General features: G+C 39.8%; 1 protein-coding gene across 12 annotated transcripts in view; it reads right to left on the reverse strand.

Moving 5' to 3' along the window:
- The window catches only part of CACNA2D3 (calcium voltage-gated channel auxiliary subunit alpha2delta 3), a 740,859-nt gene that overhangs the window by 58,417 nt on the left and 665,392 nt on the right, over positions 1–17,050 (reverse strand). For all 12 annotated transcript variants that reach the window (XR_010589061.1, XR_010589062.1, XR_010589060.1 and 9 more), the window contains 2 exons: positions 6,152–6,213; positions 4,699–4,743 (listed from right to left, as the gene is read on the reverse strand). Coding sequence is in view for 9 of the 12 variants with exons in the window: in XM_065551026.1 (XP_065407098.1) it covers positions 4,699–4,743; positions 6,152–6,213 (107 nt within the window). In the remaining 3 variants the exon portion in view is untranslated. The remainder of the gene's footprint in view (positions 1–4,698; positions 4,744–6,151; positions 6,214–17,050) is intronic.

Below are 17,050 nucleotides of genomic sequence, written 5' to 3' on the forward strand. Positions count from 1 at the left end.
TTTCCAAAGATTAATTACTCTCACCGTTAAAAATGTACATCTTATTTCCAGTCTGAATTTGTCTAGCTTCAATTTCCAGCTATTGGATTGTGTTATACCTTTCTCTGCTAGACTGAAGAGCCTATTATTAAATATTTGTTCTTCATGTAGATACTTATAGACTCTAAGAAAATCATCCTTAATCTTCCCTTTGTTAAATAGATTGAGCTCCCTGAGTCTATCATTGTAAGAAATGTTCTCTAATCCTCTAATCATTCTCATGGCTCTTCTATGAACCCTCGCTGACTTATCAGCATCCTTCTTGTATTGTGGGCATCAGGACTGGGCACCAGATTCCAGCCCGGGTTGCACCAGTGCCCACAATATAGAGATAAAATAACCTCTCTGCTAATACTCAAGGTTTCCTTGTATATGCATCCCAGGATTGCTTTAGTGGAGTACTCACTAGGATTAGGTGTTCAGATGCTTATCCACCAAGACCCCCACATCTTTTCAGTGTCTTTGGTTCCCAGGATAGAGGCCCCCATCCAGTAAATAGGGCCTATATTCTTTGTTCCTAGATGTATGCATTTACATTTAGTTGTATTAAAACACATATTGTTTGCTTGCACTCAGCTTCTCAAGAGATCCAAATCACTCTGTATCAGTGAGCTGTCCTTTTCATTATTTACCAATCCCCCAAATGTGTGTGTCAAGTGGGATTTATGTGCCTAAGCACCTTTGTGTGTTTGGACCTAAGTGACTTGTGCAAGGTCACACAAAGTCTGTGGAGGAACAGGAAATTAGACCCAGGTCTCCTGAGGTGCAGGCTAATGCTCTAACCACTAGCCCATTCTTCCTGTGTGCTAATAACACTACTGGTGAGAGGCACAAGCCACAAATTGGGAAATGGATCTGTGTGGTGAGAGGGTTTATATCTGGGATTTTGTTCATTTCTTGGGCTTATCTAAATATTCCATGGGGGATAATGCAGCACATGCAGGAGTGCATTCACTCGTCTTTTACTTGCCATAAATAAAAATAGCCTTCTCCATATAGCAAGAAATCCAGGAAAGATTATGTAAATTTTAAAAAGCATTGGCAAAGGATAGTTGGAGACATTTACTTGTCCAGCGCATGAGCATGAAATTCTTAACCATGAGATTAGTTCAGGAGATAATATTATTCAGACACAGTAGGCTAATGTGAACCCTGTAGGGTTCGATTCACAACAATAACCAGGTGTGAACCATACTTCAGGTTTGCTTGAAGGCTCAAGTTCAATGAACTTCAGACTTCAAGGGTAAAATCCCATATGCAGACAGTTCTTGGGCTTGTAAATGGGAGCAGGCATGACGTCCAGAATAAACTTGGCAAGAATGCGGGCTGAAGTCTGAGAATGCATCTGACCTTGCTCCTAAAGCTAGATTACTCTGGAGTAGGTTCAAGGTCTGAGTATTTTGCACAGCTCCAGTGTACAATTATATTAACAATCATGGAACGTAATATGAATTAAAACACACCCCACGCCAACACACTCATGAAAATAACAGATTAACAAATTCATAGTCCTCCCCCCCCCAAAGAAATGGACAGTTCTGTTTAATTGCATGAGTGGCATGTCATCACTATTCAGTGCCACTAAAAGCAAGGTTCAAAACTCAACAATTTGTGCAGCTTATGCCCACTGTGCAACTGGTTGACAAACAAGGTTTGCCATAAAACGTCTCCCCTATTAGCTGGGTTTTAGCTGCTGCTCACCAATAAGTAAAAACTGTTTACCAGACGTCGGCCTGCCATTGAGAGCAGCACTGTAAGGGGCATTGATACAGTTTGTGACTTTTGACATGTGACAGGATGTAAGAAGGGAAATGTTTAATTTTTTTTTTTTTTACAAATCTGCTTCCTTTCTCCAGTATAGCAACTGATGGCATATTTTGTGATATATTAAAAGACTTGATTTGACAAAAAAAGTTACGTGTCATCACAGCTGCTTTATATAAGAAAATATGTACCATTACTATTCAGTCACTAGGACAGCCACAAGGAAGGGGAATCACCTCCACCCAGTCTGGATTTTCCACTGGCCGACGGCTTGAGCTAAATGGTAAGGAGATTCCACATACCACTCTAACCCTACCCGGATTGCCTGAGGTTATACTCAGCTCAGCAAGCTGGTTGGATATAACTGGGAACCCATTGATACGAGTATTTAAAGGCTGTTGGAGGGGATCCAAGGTAAAGCTTGTCCATTAAGTCCACAGCAGGCAGGCACAAAACTAACTTTAGTGGAGCAAGACTGGGAAACGTGAAATTAACAATTCTACAGAGTTTATGTTTTGTATTGGGAGCCTGCTCACATTTTAGGGGAAGAGGCTGTGAGCTCACCGAGCCCTAATTAAAATGGACTGAAATGCAAATGACAGCATGGAAATGGAGGTACGAAAGAGGATGGAAAAGGCTGGATGGAAATCAAGGATTCTGGGGAGAGGGGGTATTTTTAAATTGGTAGTTGAAAAGAAGAAAGGTTAAAAAATAAAAACAGAGGATGCAAGCTTCAAAGGAAGGAGATGTAGGTCTCTAAAGAGAGGGACAGAAAAGACACATTAGAGGCCATCCACGTTGCCAGGGCACAGGATAATCACTGGCCTTTCCACAGTTGACTGCCAGAGTAATAGTAGAGACTGCTTGTATTAGCAGCTATTTAATGGGAGGGGAACACAGATTAACTTCAGAGATTTGGCTGATGCTAATACTTATTTTTCTTTAGTGCTGTCTCTTAAGCCTCTCTCATCTAGTGAATTCGCTATTTAATGGAGCTAGTTGGAACATTTTCAATACAATGAAATTTCATCAAAATCTGTTGTCTAGTCAACGTTAAAATGTTTTGCAGAGACGTATTGGCTCCAACGAAGTTGTCAGGTGTAAAGGTGGAGGATGGGAGAGACTCTCTCTTACACTCTACAGCCTGGTGGTTAGGGCACTGCCCTGGAATGTGGGAGACCCAGGTTCATCCCTGCTCTGCCTGCTTCAGAGTGGGATAAAAAACCTATATTCTGAATCAGACACTTGATGCTGGGACTCCCACATCCCAAGTCAGTGCCCTATCCACCAAGACACACACCCTCCTGCATTGAAAAGCTCAGGTTTTGATCTGAAAATGGACTTTTCAACACAATTCCATTTTTTTCAAAAACATTCCAATGGTTTTGGTTTCAATCCAATGCATAACAAAACTAAATGCAGAAACCATGACAGCTGCCATGAAATTGAATTGTCGTTTTCCCGTCAGCTCTATAATTTAGTCCTTGGAAATGCATTGTAGTTTGATGTAATGAGTTACTAATTTGATATGTTGAAGAAGTTGCCATGCTCCATTCTTACAATGTTGGAATTTTTAATTCTGTTTCCAGAATGTTTTCGATCCCCTGTGGAACCGCCACACATTTAAAAAGTGGTATCACTATACCTGGGTCTTGGCTGTGTTTTATCAATAAAACATCTGTTCAAAATGTTCTGAATGTCAAACTATGTTGGGAATGCTGGGTAGAATCCCAGAAATGGGCTCACCAGAATTATTGTCAGACATCGTAAACTGTTTGCAAGTTAATTTAAAGAAAAGTCTAGTACAAAATGAAAACATTTTTTTTCACAAGCCTGAATTGAATGTCCATCTTAATACTTGCATATGTTTCAAAACACTGTTCAAACACACCTGATGGCCCTTTTTGGATAACTTACACTATTCTTGGAGGGGGGGGGGAAGGTTTGAATTGACTGTTCCTGGTGAAGCACCAACTTAATTTTATACCACAGGAAATATTGTGGAATACTTATTTTAACTATTATTGTTGTTTATTTATACAGTCCTGTAGTAAACTGACCTTCTCCCCAGCTCACAAATGACCCACTGCCACATGCAGAGTCTCTTTCCAGAAGTTTTGTTTTTCAAACTTAGGCAAAAGATAACAAAAACTCAGCCCACCCCGAGCTACAGCTCCCAAGGATTCCCCTCCCCCCCATTTCCTGCAGGAAGGACGGAGAGGTATCTTCTATGTTCTGTTCCCTGAGCACCGCCACTCAAGGGCTTCTCTTTGGATGCCCTCTTTCCCTAGCAGGTTCCCACTGCCTCCCCTCCCAGGGAACTTCCTGTTGCTTTTCCCACACACTTTAGTACTCCCCCTCCCCTTTTTTCTCTCTCTAGTCCCAGGTGTCCAATTTTAAACCTAATTGGGGTCAGCAGACCCGTCACAGGTTCATTTGCCCTGCTCCCCCTTAAAGGGGCCAGCCACCCTGTGACAAGCACTATGACTGAGATTGGTGATATACAAAACATAGACAAAGTTTCTTTGATTATGCTAACAGACAAACAGTTCTAACAGGGCAACAGGTCCAATGTAGCTTTGTGCTTAATAAATCTTTCCAATGATAATTTCCAGTTTTAATATATAAAAATATTATCAAATTGGTAATCTTCAGATAACAAGGAATAGTTATTTATTATGTAAAAATGTTCCTTTAATGAAAGCCACATTAACTTCTTATTTTATGGTATGTATCAGGGACGCGTCTGTGTTTAAGATGAACAGTACACGGGTATAGAATCCCTGAACATTTCCAAACTGACTTCAGAAAGTGCACTGCCTTACCTCAGATAAAGTTGCCATACTAAAAACTAAATGGAGATATAAAATGAGAAAAAGTCTATAAAATACTTACTTCATCATCACAGCTTATAGAACATCTTCCATCAAGAGATGGACACTGCAGGGGACACCAATAGGACATATATTTTACATCATTTTATTTTTTATTCTGGTGGTTGTCTGAACTGATATTTTAAAAATGATAAGTACAAATTTAATCAAGAACAGTAGATAATCTAGAAAAGACCACACAAATAGGACTATATTACATTAATTCCCCATTCCTGTTGTAACGGCAGCTGCATCAAGGGGGTTAATTCATGCTGTGCCAATTTCATTTGCTTATTCCAGTCTTTGCTGCCTACTCTATAATGATACAGGGCCTTAAATAGGCAAGACTCCATTGGGACTTCAGTAGGGGTATTGTGTGAGTCAGGATTGTAAGACTGAGCCAATATTTCACAGAATACTTTAGAGATGATTATTCTCAGAAATAGTATAATCTCAATGTATTCTCAAATTGGTCATGTAATCTCTTGATCCTTTTAAAGCTGGAAGAGATTATTTTGTTAAATAAATACACATTTTATACACAGTTTATTATTTATTAAAAACAAACTAGACAAATATGTTTCACTGAATACAGTTAGTCGCTAGATCATTACTTCAGTCACTTAAAGCTAGAGAGCAGATATACCATAAGCCCTGAAAAAGGGACATAACTGTGCCACCCAAGAGAGACCAGGAACCAAATTGTGACTCAGTCACAATATCTGGTCCTTGGTTTCCCCTTTCCTCCAGGAGGGACTTAATCTGTCCCAGCCCTTTACCTGACAGAGCTTACTTCTCCCCCTGCACCAACTGTGCTAGCTGATACGTTTTAGGGACAGTGGACTCAAAGCTCCATCCATTCCTAGCCCACCTGCAGTGGAATGGGAGTAGCAGTCCCATTGAAGCTGCTCCTCACATTGAACTGTAACCCATGGTTACGTGCCCTACCCCTGCCTTAATTCCCTGAATGGGCATGATGGGACAGCACTGTAATAGCAATGCACTGGAAGAAACTGAAAAAAAAAAGGTCATTTAAACCATATACAAAAATTTGGAGTGAAATCAGGGTTGTATTAAGTATATTTATTCTTACTGTTATCAAAATGCACTGATCACCCCAAAAGATACTTGAACACTGACAAGGTCATTCCTATTTTTCATGTCATTGTTGTTGTATTTTTTTAATTTTATGTACCCTTAGGATAATTGTTCATGGATCTGTAGGTTATACTTGGGAGGCTGGATTTGGGGAGTCTCTCCATTCATGACAATGAGTGCTGAATCAGTCCCATGTGTTTAGCCTCATGATCACCCTTTTGTGTTACAATGAATTGAAAAGTAAATTAGAATAGCTTACAAACATTCATAGGAAATCTAGAACTGCCTTGGCTAAATATATCTAGAACACCATCACCTGTACAGTAAGGGAGTTGCTATGGTCTCATTTGCATAAGTAATATCTAATTGGAACATACCTGTCTACTGGCAGTCCAAAACTTCCGCTGGAAAAATTCAAGTTTCATCTGGATACCTACAGCTGGTACAAATTATAAATAAAACCAAGATATTAAAATATTTTACATGGTTATTTCAAATGATTCATAGGGGAAAATTCTGGTTAAACCTACTTGGGAAAAAAATACCCCAGTGGTTAAATTTAAGAGATCCACATGGTCACATATTAAACCAGATTTATCTTTTGCTTAAGAAATCAAGATACTGAAGACACAACATAGTAGGAACTCAAATCAGGAGTTATGAAAATTGTATGCCCTTTACAGTTAAAATAAAGAAACTGAAAAGCGAGCACCAAAGCTATGGCAATTCTTTTTTTCTAGATTGGTCCCATATCTCAATAATCCAATTCTGTTGTATGTTGGAAAAAAACATACCTATTCACTACTGACAGGCCAGGAGGATAAGTAAAATTTAACTGCTGTGGAATTCTACACTACAGCGGAACCCTGCTGTGGGCTGAAGTCTTAAGTTGTCCAAAGTGAGCGAAAGGTGGCAGAAAGGCCATCTATAGATATTTGACCTACAGATATTTGTGTCAATTTTGTGAAAGTAAGCCCAAGGTGGAGTAAAAGGAATGAGGTAAAATGAGTATGTCATTTAAAATATTGTTGGTTAAAGGGTTTCAAGACTCCTGATGAGGTTACCAATAGTAACAAGTTATGAACAATTTAAAAATGGTTTACTAAATCATTATAATTAAAAGCATATATGCTTTTGGAAAGGTATTATTAGTATCTTCATTTGTTAAAAGTTACAATTTTGAAGAAAATGGCAGAAATTACAGGACAGAAAGATTTAGGGATGCCTTATGTTGCATGCCTACTTCAATTGCTCCTGTTGGCCATTGCATAGAGGCAGATCTGCCCTGAGATCTGGCCCCTTCTGCTTCATGCTAGAGCACCCCTTTGTACTGGTGGTGTCTTCCCTATGGCTCATTTATGCTAGTCTGGTTGATGCACAAGGGCTAATGCAAGAATTAACTGGTACCTCACTGGGCATGCTCTAGCCTTAAATCCAATATAAAATTTCCCTGGACAGGTCCTCCACAGGAGCTGCAGTTCTTGGAGCCTTGGTGACCAAACAGGGATTCTAGCAACTTCACTGTCATTCATTATTGGAAAAAAAAATATCTCCAAATTGTTTTGGAAACTCTAAGGAAATTCATTCATTCATTCTCTCTCTAAGACCTATGTTATGGACTGCTTTTAATCATATTTCCATTCTTCCATAATATCTTATTCAGACTGACAATTGGTATTTGTTTTCACAAATATGCTGAAGATGTAATCATGAGCACATTTCATACTGTATTACCAAATATAAAAATGTATGATATGAAACTCAAAAGATACTGCTACAATGGGACCATAAAATTAAGAACAGAGGAACATTTTCATATTGTATTAGTGTAGAAAAAGTTTTGTCCCTGCTGTGCTTCACATGCAATACTCAATGGTGCTCTCAGGGTGATCAGCACCCCTACAATGTCCCATTAGGCACAAAACTGTATCTTTAGGTGCCTAAATACCTTCGAAAATCTGGCCCTGAGTCTTTATATTTAGTAATAAATTTAATAGCCCATTTAACAGTTATTAAAAAGCACCTTTAATCAAAGGATCTCAAAGCACTTCATAAAAATAGTTAAGAATATTCTCATTTTACTGATGGAAAAAATGAGACAAGTAAGATGAATGAGAGAATTCATACAGTCAGTGGCAGAATTCAGAATAGAACATAGGTCTCCTGACTCTAACCACTAGATAACAATGCTGCCTTTCTTAAAAGAATGCAGATTTAATTGTAAAGTAGCTTGGGGCTCAAATATTTCATTATGAAGTTCTGAAAGGCTAAAGGTCTGTGGATAGCCCAGAAAAATGTATTGGTTCTAAAATCTTTTTCAAGTATATTTGATTGTTCTTAGGGCATAAAATAATCTGACCAAAAAAAAAAAAAAATCCTGTGCTTGTCTCAGTGCTCTTGAAAAACACAGGGAATATATATTTCCTAATATGAAGCCTGCAAAAATGCTTTAGTATTACCTCAGGGGTTGAAAATAAAATTATAATTTCATTCACAAGCGTTGTTAATTCTTTTGAACATGAGTTCAGTCAAATAATTATAATCTGAAATGTAGGAAACATTCGTAATTGCCATTTATTATACTTTACATACAGGTGACTGTTCAAAGCACTGCATGTCAGGAAAAATGAATGCTAAGGAGTTATTCACTCAAAAAGCATATAAAACACTATGTAGACTTCCTAATGACATTGCAAAAACCAGCATATAAACAATAAAAAAGGGATAGGATTAAAATGTCATATTAGGATATACTCTCTTCAAAGAAAACTCCTGTTGCTGCTTTCACCATAAAGTGTTAATGGGAGCTGTGTTTTCTCTTCTTGTCTTTCACCATAGAAATATATCATGTAGCACTTTGTTATTTAAAAACAAGTATAAGAAGGATTACAAAGCTGTCCTTGGGGGAATACTTCACAAGGGAAGTATGTAATCTGTTAGGCGTGATATTTAAAACTTTGCCACTTTTGACATCCTACGACCTCAACCAGCGCAGACAAAAATATGTTACGTTTCAGTTTTACTTTCTTAAATAATATTGTACCTTAGAGATGAATGTTGCAGCCCTACTAATAGTCAAATAGCTAAATGATCTGAACAGTGTTTAAAAAAGTATAGAACACCACCGGCGGAGCTGGGAAAGCCCAACCCTGCAGTCTTCACACAAGTGAAACTCCCACTGAAAATCATGGGAGTTTTACATGAGTGAGAGCAGACCCAGCATTTCTGTCTACTCCCCCCCCCCCCCCGAGTCTGTCCAAGAATACATTGAAATTCACAGAGCTGACACCAACAAAAACAAAACTGCAGCTGCCTGCCTTCTCTCATCTTCATAAAAAGAGCATGCTCTAAGTTTTGCAGAAATTAGTCCCAGGATTTCAGTTGTCTTTATACTCCAACATTACATTGTGCAGTTCATTAAAATGTGCACATGAAATGTTTTACAGATGAGCTATGTCATAATTATCTCATTACAGTTTCAAATTCTCTCTCATGTGGTAAGTAATTTATACCGGGCATTAGGATATGTTCAGTATAAATTCATCTTTGATTTAAGCAAGGATATAGGCTGTGTATTTAACACTTGTCTACAAAGGTTTACTATGGAACTTGGGTGTTTGTAAAATGTTATCACAGAAAAACACTATTATGGTATATTATGAATTGCTCTTGTATGTTTATTACAATTACATTAAAATGGTCTTCCACACTCCCTCTAATGGTTGGCAGTTTCATTGTTCCAGTGGAATGTAGCATTCAAGGGAGATCATAGTCATGGAGAGAGAAGAATCATAGAATATCAGGGCTGGAAGTGACCTCGGGAGGCTATCTAGTCCAACCCTCTGCTCAAAGCAGGACCAATCCCCAACTAAATCATCCCAGCCAGGGCTTTGTCAAGCCTGACCTTAAAAACCTCTAAGGAAGGAGATTCCACCACCTCCCTAGGTAACCCATTCCAGTGCTTCACCACCCTCCTAGTGAAAACGTTTTTCCTAATATCCAACCTAAACCTCCCACACTGCAACTTGAGACCATTACTCCTTGTTCTGTCATCGGGTATCATTGAGAACAGTCTAGATCCATCCTCTTTGTAACCCCCTTTCAGGTAGTTGAAAGCAGCTATCAAATCCCCCCCTAATTCTTCTCTTCTGCAGTCTGAACAATCCCAGTTCCCTCAGCCTCTCCTCATAAGTCATGTGCTCCAGCCTCCTAATCATTTTTGTTCCCCTCCGCTGGACTCTTTCCAACTTTTCCACATTCTTCTTGTGCTCTGGGGCCCAAAACTGGCCACAGCACTCCAGATGAGGCCTCACCAATGTCGAATAGAGGGGAATGATCACATCCCTCAATCTGCTGGCAATGCGCTACTTATGCAGCCCAAAATGCTGTTAGCCTTCTTGACAACAAGGGCACACTGTTGACTCATATCCAGCTTCTCGTCCACCGTAACCCCTAGGTCCTTTTCTGCAGAACTGCTGTCTAGCCACTTGGTCCCTAGTCTGTAGAGGTGCATAGGATTCTTCCGTCCTAAGTGCAGGACTCTGCACTTGTCCTTGTTGAACTTCATCAGATTTCTTTTGGCCCAATCCTCTAATTTGTCTAGGTCCCTTTGTATCCTATCCCTACCTTCCAGCATATCTACCATTCCTCCCAGTTTAGTGTCATCTGCAAACTTGCTGTGGGTGCAGTCCACGCCAGCCTGCAAATCATTAATGAAGATATTGAACAAAACCGGCCCCAGGACCAACCCTTGTGGCACTCTGCCAACTAGACATGGAGCCATTGATCACTACCCGTTGAGCCTGGTGATCTAGCCTGCTTCCTATCCACTTTATAGTCCATTCATCCAGCCCATACTTCTTTAACTTGCCAGTAAGAATACTGTGGGAGACCGTATCAAAAGAAATCTCTTAAGCAGCCATGGCCTGTCCCATGGAGGGCTTTGAATGTCAGGGGAGAAACCTTGAACTAGTCTTTCCAGTATACAACTCTAAGGTGATGTGTTCACAGTAACCTGCGTTGCTAAACAGGCTGCCCTACTTTTTAATCATTGGGAGAATTTTCAGGGCACCTGGTTTCCTCTCCAGATAATGAATTGCAATGATCAACTCTGAAGGTCAAGAATGTATGAATCACCTTAGCTAGGTGTGTGTCCAATACGTGGAGACACAATCTTCTGGCCAGACACAGATGAAGTTGGCACTTTCTGCTATCATGACTATTTGGGCATTGAGGAGTCCAAAAGGGCTTATTGAACAATCTATGGGCAGAGGCCTTCAATAGGGGCATATTCTAAAGGGGCATATTAAAAAGGAAATAATCTCTTCTGCTAATATCTCTACCATCTTGCCAGGATTCAGCCTTAGCCAGCTGCTCTCCATCTCGATACTGACTGCTGGCTAGGTCTTCAGAAAGCTAGGAGACTTGGCATTTAGGAGATGTCGAGCTGGGCACTGACCATGGTACTTCAGCCCATGTATTTCATAGTGCAGTCCCACCTCACACCCTACTACTATTATCTGCTTATCGATAACAAAGTTGATCCTTAGTCTTCAAAATATGAGAAAAAGGTAAAATCAAGACAAGATAAAAACTAATCCACTGCTGTGAGTTTCCCCTCATAACAATCTCTTCAAACAAATCGAGAAAACCTGTACTAGGGGAGTTGCAGCTGTTCCTCAGGTCAGGTCAATGTTTTCAAATGAAATGCTACTGAGGGTACACCATTGCGTCAGCTGTGGCTACAGCATTGAAACAGCTGAATAATAGAAGAGATGAGATTGAATCCTGTTTTTCCTTCTGTACTAAGTGCACAATTAAAAGATTGCTGGAGCTAAAGAAGCCACATTGGGTAGCACTCCCTGTGGGGTTCATTACACTCCTGTCCAAACTATGTGCACTATATGCTACTTAAGAAAAGTAAAGAACAGAATCTGTTAGCCACTAAGCAAAGGTGACTTTGGCTACGAATTCTTGGGAGCCCAACTGAACATTGTATTGTGGCCCCAAAACACCACATAGGTTGGAATAGAGAGAAATGCTGAGATATAAGTGCCACGTTGATGACATTATGTGATGCCGTCCTCCTACAGTATTGTGTTGACGTGATGATGCTGTGTCCCGACACAAATGCTGGTCTCACAGGCCATGCCAGGATGGCTCTGTTCAGTGATGAAGTGACTCTCCAGATGTTGAAGGTTGAATACTTCTCTATATGATTAATTTGGCAGAGTACAGCATTAAAAGAGATTAATGGCATCATCAGTTACAACAACAAGTGAAGTTAAAAGTGAAGGGGTAGTTTGAAACTTAAGGCATGTCCATATTGTGAATATTTGTACTGGACCAGGCAAATCCCTAGTGTAGTTGTGCTGCACTGGTGTAAAACAGGGCTTGCAGTGGTATAGTTTACTGTAATTTATGCCAGTCGAGCAAATCTACATTACTAGTTTGCACAAATCTATATTGTGCATCACATTACAGGAGTATGGGGGCCCAATTAATTAGTATACACAGGACTATAGGGGGCCCAATTAATCATTGCTCTGTATCTTGTGTACTTATTTACCACCACTCTTGTCTAGTAGCATTTTACACTTACGTTGCACAAGGTGGAGGATTCAGCAAATCAGACCCAGAAAGTTACATGGAAAAATGTTCACCTGAAGTGAGTTACTCTCATTACCACTTATGAGTGATGAGTTCATCCTCCAATGTCCCACAAATACAAAGTCTGAGTTTTAGCACAGCAATACTGTGCTGAATGTATATAATCCAAACATTTGATACCATATGAAACAATAATTTGCAGTCAACTTACTAGCAAGGCCAACAAATAGCCTTTGAAAGCAACTAAGGACAACAGGCAATATTAACTCTATGGAAAGATTTTTCTTCTTTTGCAAAGCTGCCCATATTCGTCAGCGCCCAGGCTATGAAATAGCAGATGGTAGGGACCTACAGTTCAAAGCTCAGTTTCAAGAAGGGAGTTGCTATTCTGCCTTTTCAACTGTGTATCATAATCTAGTCAGTCATTTTAAAGCACAAATATGAGAACATAAAGGCTAATGTGCTTGTTTAAAGGATCAAAATGCAAAATACTAGTTGTGATTAATCACTCATTTAGGCTGCTCAGTCCAAATACTTAGTTACTGGTCAGTTGCAATGCAATTGCATGCAAAATTTTGCTTCACTTCATTTGCTAATGGATTCACTTGCGTGTGTATATTTGCCAGTACAGGTACATTATATTTAAATAATAGATGGGTACAGGGATCACTGAGGGAATAATTCTACTGAAAGGTGAGGGTGGATGGTTTATAATATCACCAGAAAGCTCAAGTCTACACTGTAGCCCTTTGGTTCTTTTCCTTTTTCAATTATATTGGAACTGCACACTGCTTTTAAGTTTCAAAACATATATATACGGTGACCAGATAGCAAGTGTGAAAAATTGGGATGGCTGATAATCTTATGAAATAGACATAGTACAGAATGGTTTGGTTGATAAGACACTGAACTGACACTTAAAGACTTGGTTCAATTCCTGGTTCAGCCACAGACTTCCTGTATAACCATGGACAAGTCAATTCATCTGCTCTGTGCCTCAATTTCACAGGGGTGTGGTGAGGATAAAATACATTAATGGGGAGGTGTTCAAATACTACAGTAATGAGGTACATATGTATCTAGAAATACAGAGAGAAAACAAATAACCCCTCAGAATGGACCAGCATTTCTCACACTATATGGGTAAAACCTATGTTTGAAAACATGGTCAGCAAACACAAAAAGCAAATTTTTAGCCATATAAGGAAAATGTTGTGGCTCTGTAACCCTTTCATCATCAGATAACCTCTTCTCTATGCACTGGTGTATGCTGAAATTACAGGAATTCCCACACTGAAAATATAGGGCCTGCCTCTTCCTGTAAAATAAGTGAGGGCAGCCAGACTTGGCAGTTCTATGAGAGGGGAAAAGTGGTGGCATCGTAACGACTTCTATAAGCCAGGCTGGGGTTCTGTAGGTTTTTTGAGGGCGAGTTTCGGGCAAAAGTGGCAAAGCCAAAAATCATCTTCACTCTCTGGGCTATCCAAATGGGAGTGAATGGTACTTTGAAGTTAAAACTGCACTGACTCTCACCAGGGCCGGCTCCAGGCACCAGCCCAGCAAGCAGGTGCTTGGGGCGGCCAAGGGGAAGGAGCGGCACGTCGGGCTGTTCGGTGGTGGGTCCCTCTGGGAGGGAAGCACCTGCCGCTGAATTCCTGCCGAAGAAGAAAGCGGCGTGGTGGAGCTGCCGCCGGAGTGCTGCCGATCGCAATTGCGATCGCGGCTTTTTTTTTATTTTATTTTATTTTTCCGCCACTTGGGGCGGCAAAAACCCTGGAGCCAGTCCTGACTCCCACAAAGCATCCTCTACAGTTCTACTGTGAAGTTGTGAGGGACAGCATCCAATGGGAGGGTCAGGGTCTGTCCACAAAACATCATGGAAGAGCCAGCCACTCACATGGAGGCTCTGGGACCAGTCGAGATGGAAGCATTGTTCCACACAGCAGCTTGGGTTCAACAAATGTGGAGGCCCATGACCCTTTCTCTACTCCTGACTCTCCTCCCCTGAAGATACCATTAGAAAGTGAATGTTGTGGACTATCCAGGACCCTGTCTCCTCTCTTTCCACAGAGGATACAATATGGCCCATGATTAGTGATCTTTTCATGCTGGATTCTTTTTATTTAACAAATAACTTTTATGACAGACTGAGGAGTAGTTTAGTTGTCTAACCCATAGGTGCTGGAACTAGGGTGGCTGGGGGAGCTGCCGCCCCCCCAGCTTAAAGTGTTTTCCATTATATACAGTTTACAGTTTGGGTCAATGACTCTCGCACTCCCACTATAAAAATGGTTCCAGCACCCCGGCCTAAACTGGAGTTTAGAAAATTCACAGATTGTTAGGGTAGTTTTATATTGATGTTCAGGCCCTCATCTCTCTTCCTCTGCTAACAATTACTTTACTTTACATTAAATTTAACGCTACTCCAATGTCAGAAATATTGGAGTCGTATCTTAACCAGAACTTAGTAAGAATGATGGGCAGGTTTATAGGAAAGGGAAAGGAGGGTGGAAAACTAAGCCCTTGTTTCTGATGTAATCCTTAGCCACGATTTTACCATTTCTGTCTTGACTACTACAATTCTCTCCATTACAATCTTCCTAAATCACTAGTGTGTAAACGTGAACTATTCCAGAATACTGTAATTATGCTACTGTCTCTGCAAACAAGGAAATAGCTCATGTTATAGCCTGTGAAATGAGGTGCTATCTCAGATTAGGTTCAGATCTGTTCTCTTAAGTATCCTGGGTTTTCAGATTAGCCACGGACCAAATAGCCATAGAGACTGGACAACCTCCTCATACCAGAGATGATTTCCGAGACATATTGTGAAGCAGCATGCTCTGTAACTGTCTACAGTGTGTCTGCATTGTAGATTAAAGGAGTACTTCCATCTCCAGAGCTGAAAGTCTAACACTTTTCGCAAGTGCTAAATTTACCCCAAAACATGTATTTAACATATCCTGTAATGAGGACTTAAAGAGGATCGTACACCCAAAAGTCTCTTAATTCCAATAACTTTTAAACAACAAATACATATTTCAGTCACGGCATTATGTAACATAAGCATGTTCTAGTGTCCTCTACTGTAGCTATCTCCTGAGATAAAATAATTAAGAACATAAGAACATAAGAACGGCCATACTGGGTCAGACCACAGGTCTATCCAGCCCAGTATCCTGTCAACCGACAGTGGCCAATGCCAGGTGCCCCAGAGGGAGTGAACCTAACAGGTAATGATCAAGTGATCTTTCTCCTGCCATCCATCTCCACCCTCTGACAAACAGAGTCTAGGGACACCATTCCTTATCCAGCCTTCTTTCATCACCTAAGGAAGTATTAAAAATTATGAGTTAGCACTGATATACTATTAATTGTTACATTTATAATTACTGAATGATAAAAAAATAAATATGGCCAATGATTGTACCAAACTATTTACTCCTTTCCTGTCTGAAGTACTTGTATGCACCTTTCTTCAAGCACAATGCAATACCTTTCCCTGTAAGAATAAAAAAACTATCATTTATGAATTTGGACAGAGTGTCGGAGGTATTGGTAAACAATGTCTTCCAAAATGTGCTATTTTTTGTATTCAGTGCAGATTTTTAATATATTTTCTGATGGCTTCTCCAACATGAAGATTTTTTTAATGGAGTGTTTTAATTACAAATGTCAGCACTGACATTATTCCACTGGAGAGGTCACAATTACACAGGACAAGTTAATACCGAAAGCAGAGGGTGAAGAAGGGGAAGAAGCTCTTAGTCTGCAAAAAGCACCTATGTATTAGCTGCATCTGCACATTATAATGAGAATCTCCTAGAGTTAAAATAATGTATATAATCAATTGGTCCTTTGCCATGTTCAGAGTTTAAGGAATATTATAAAACATTGCTTCACCAATTTGAAGTATGCCAGCTTCAAACCAAGCAAGGAAGCTACCTAGACTATACAGGATCGTGCCATTGTTTCCAAGTTGTTTCATGTTTATTCCTATTTGCTTCTCCCAGTTAAACAGTGTAATGTTTGCTTGTTTGTTTGTGGTTTCTTTCTTGATAAAATGAATAATGTTAAACTACACTGATTCATAATTGAAGGGACACTTCAACCTGGTGCAGGTCCCCAAATGTATTTCTTTTATAAGAGGAAAGTATATACTCCCATATCTATATTTATATCTATGTCTAGAACATATCTAAATATCAAATCAATATTGTATCTGTATGCACACACACACACATCTCCTGCCTCAACCTAAACTATGGCGTCGCTATCCGTGCTTATTTTGTCCATAAAATAACCTATTGTTAACCTATAAACAAACTTAAAATAAAAACTTTTTTATAAATATTAAATTACATGCAGCTGCATACACACATATTGAAATAGTTTCTGGATAAAATGTTTTCGGGTTCTCAATGGTATTAAAAATTGTTCCACTATTATTGATACCTTGATTTAACTGTTATAGGCACAAACATTTGGCAACGTTGCACACACAGCTTAGGTTTCAAATATAATTAATGATGCCCCCACAGCTTGGTAGGGTGCTGAAGCATAGTTTGCTAAAGTCCAAGATGTCACAAGACAGCTCCCTTGTTGGAGCTATGGAGATGCCAGGTATAAATGAGTTAATGCTCATGAGTGGCGATAGTGGAGAGCTG

This window comes from Chrysemys picta, chromosome 7 (assembly GCF_011386835.1).
Source record: "Chrysemys picta bellii isolate R12L10 chromosome 7, ASM1138683v2, whole genome shotgun sequence".
NCBI classification, from domain to species: Eukaryota; Metazoa; Chordata; order Testudines; family Emydidae; genus Chrysemys; species Chrysemys picta.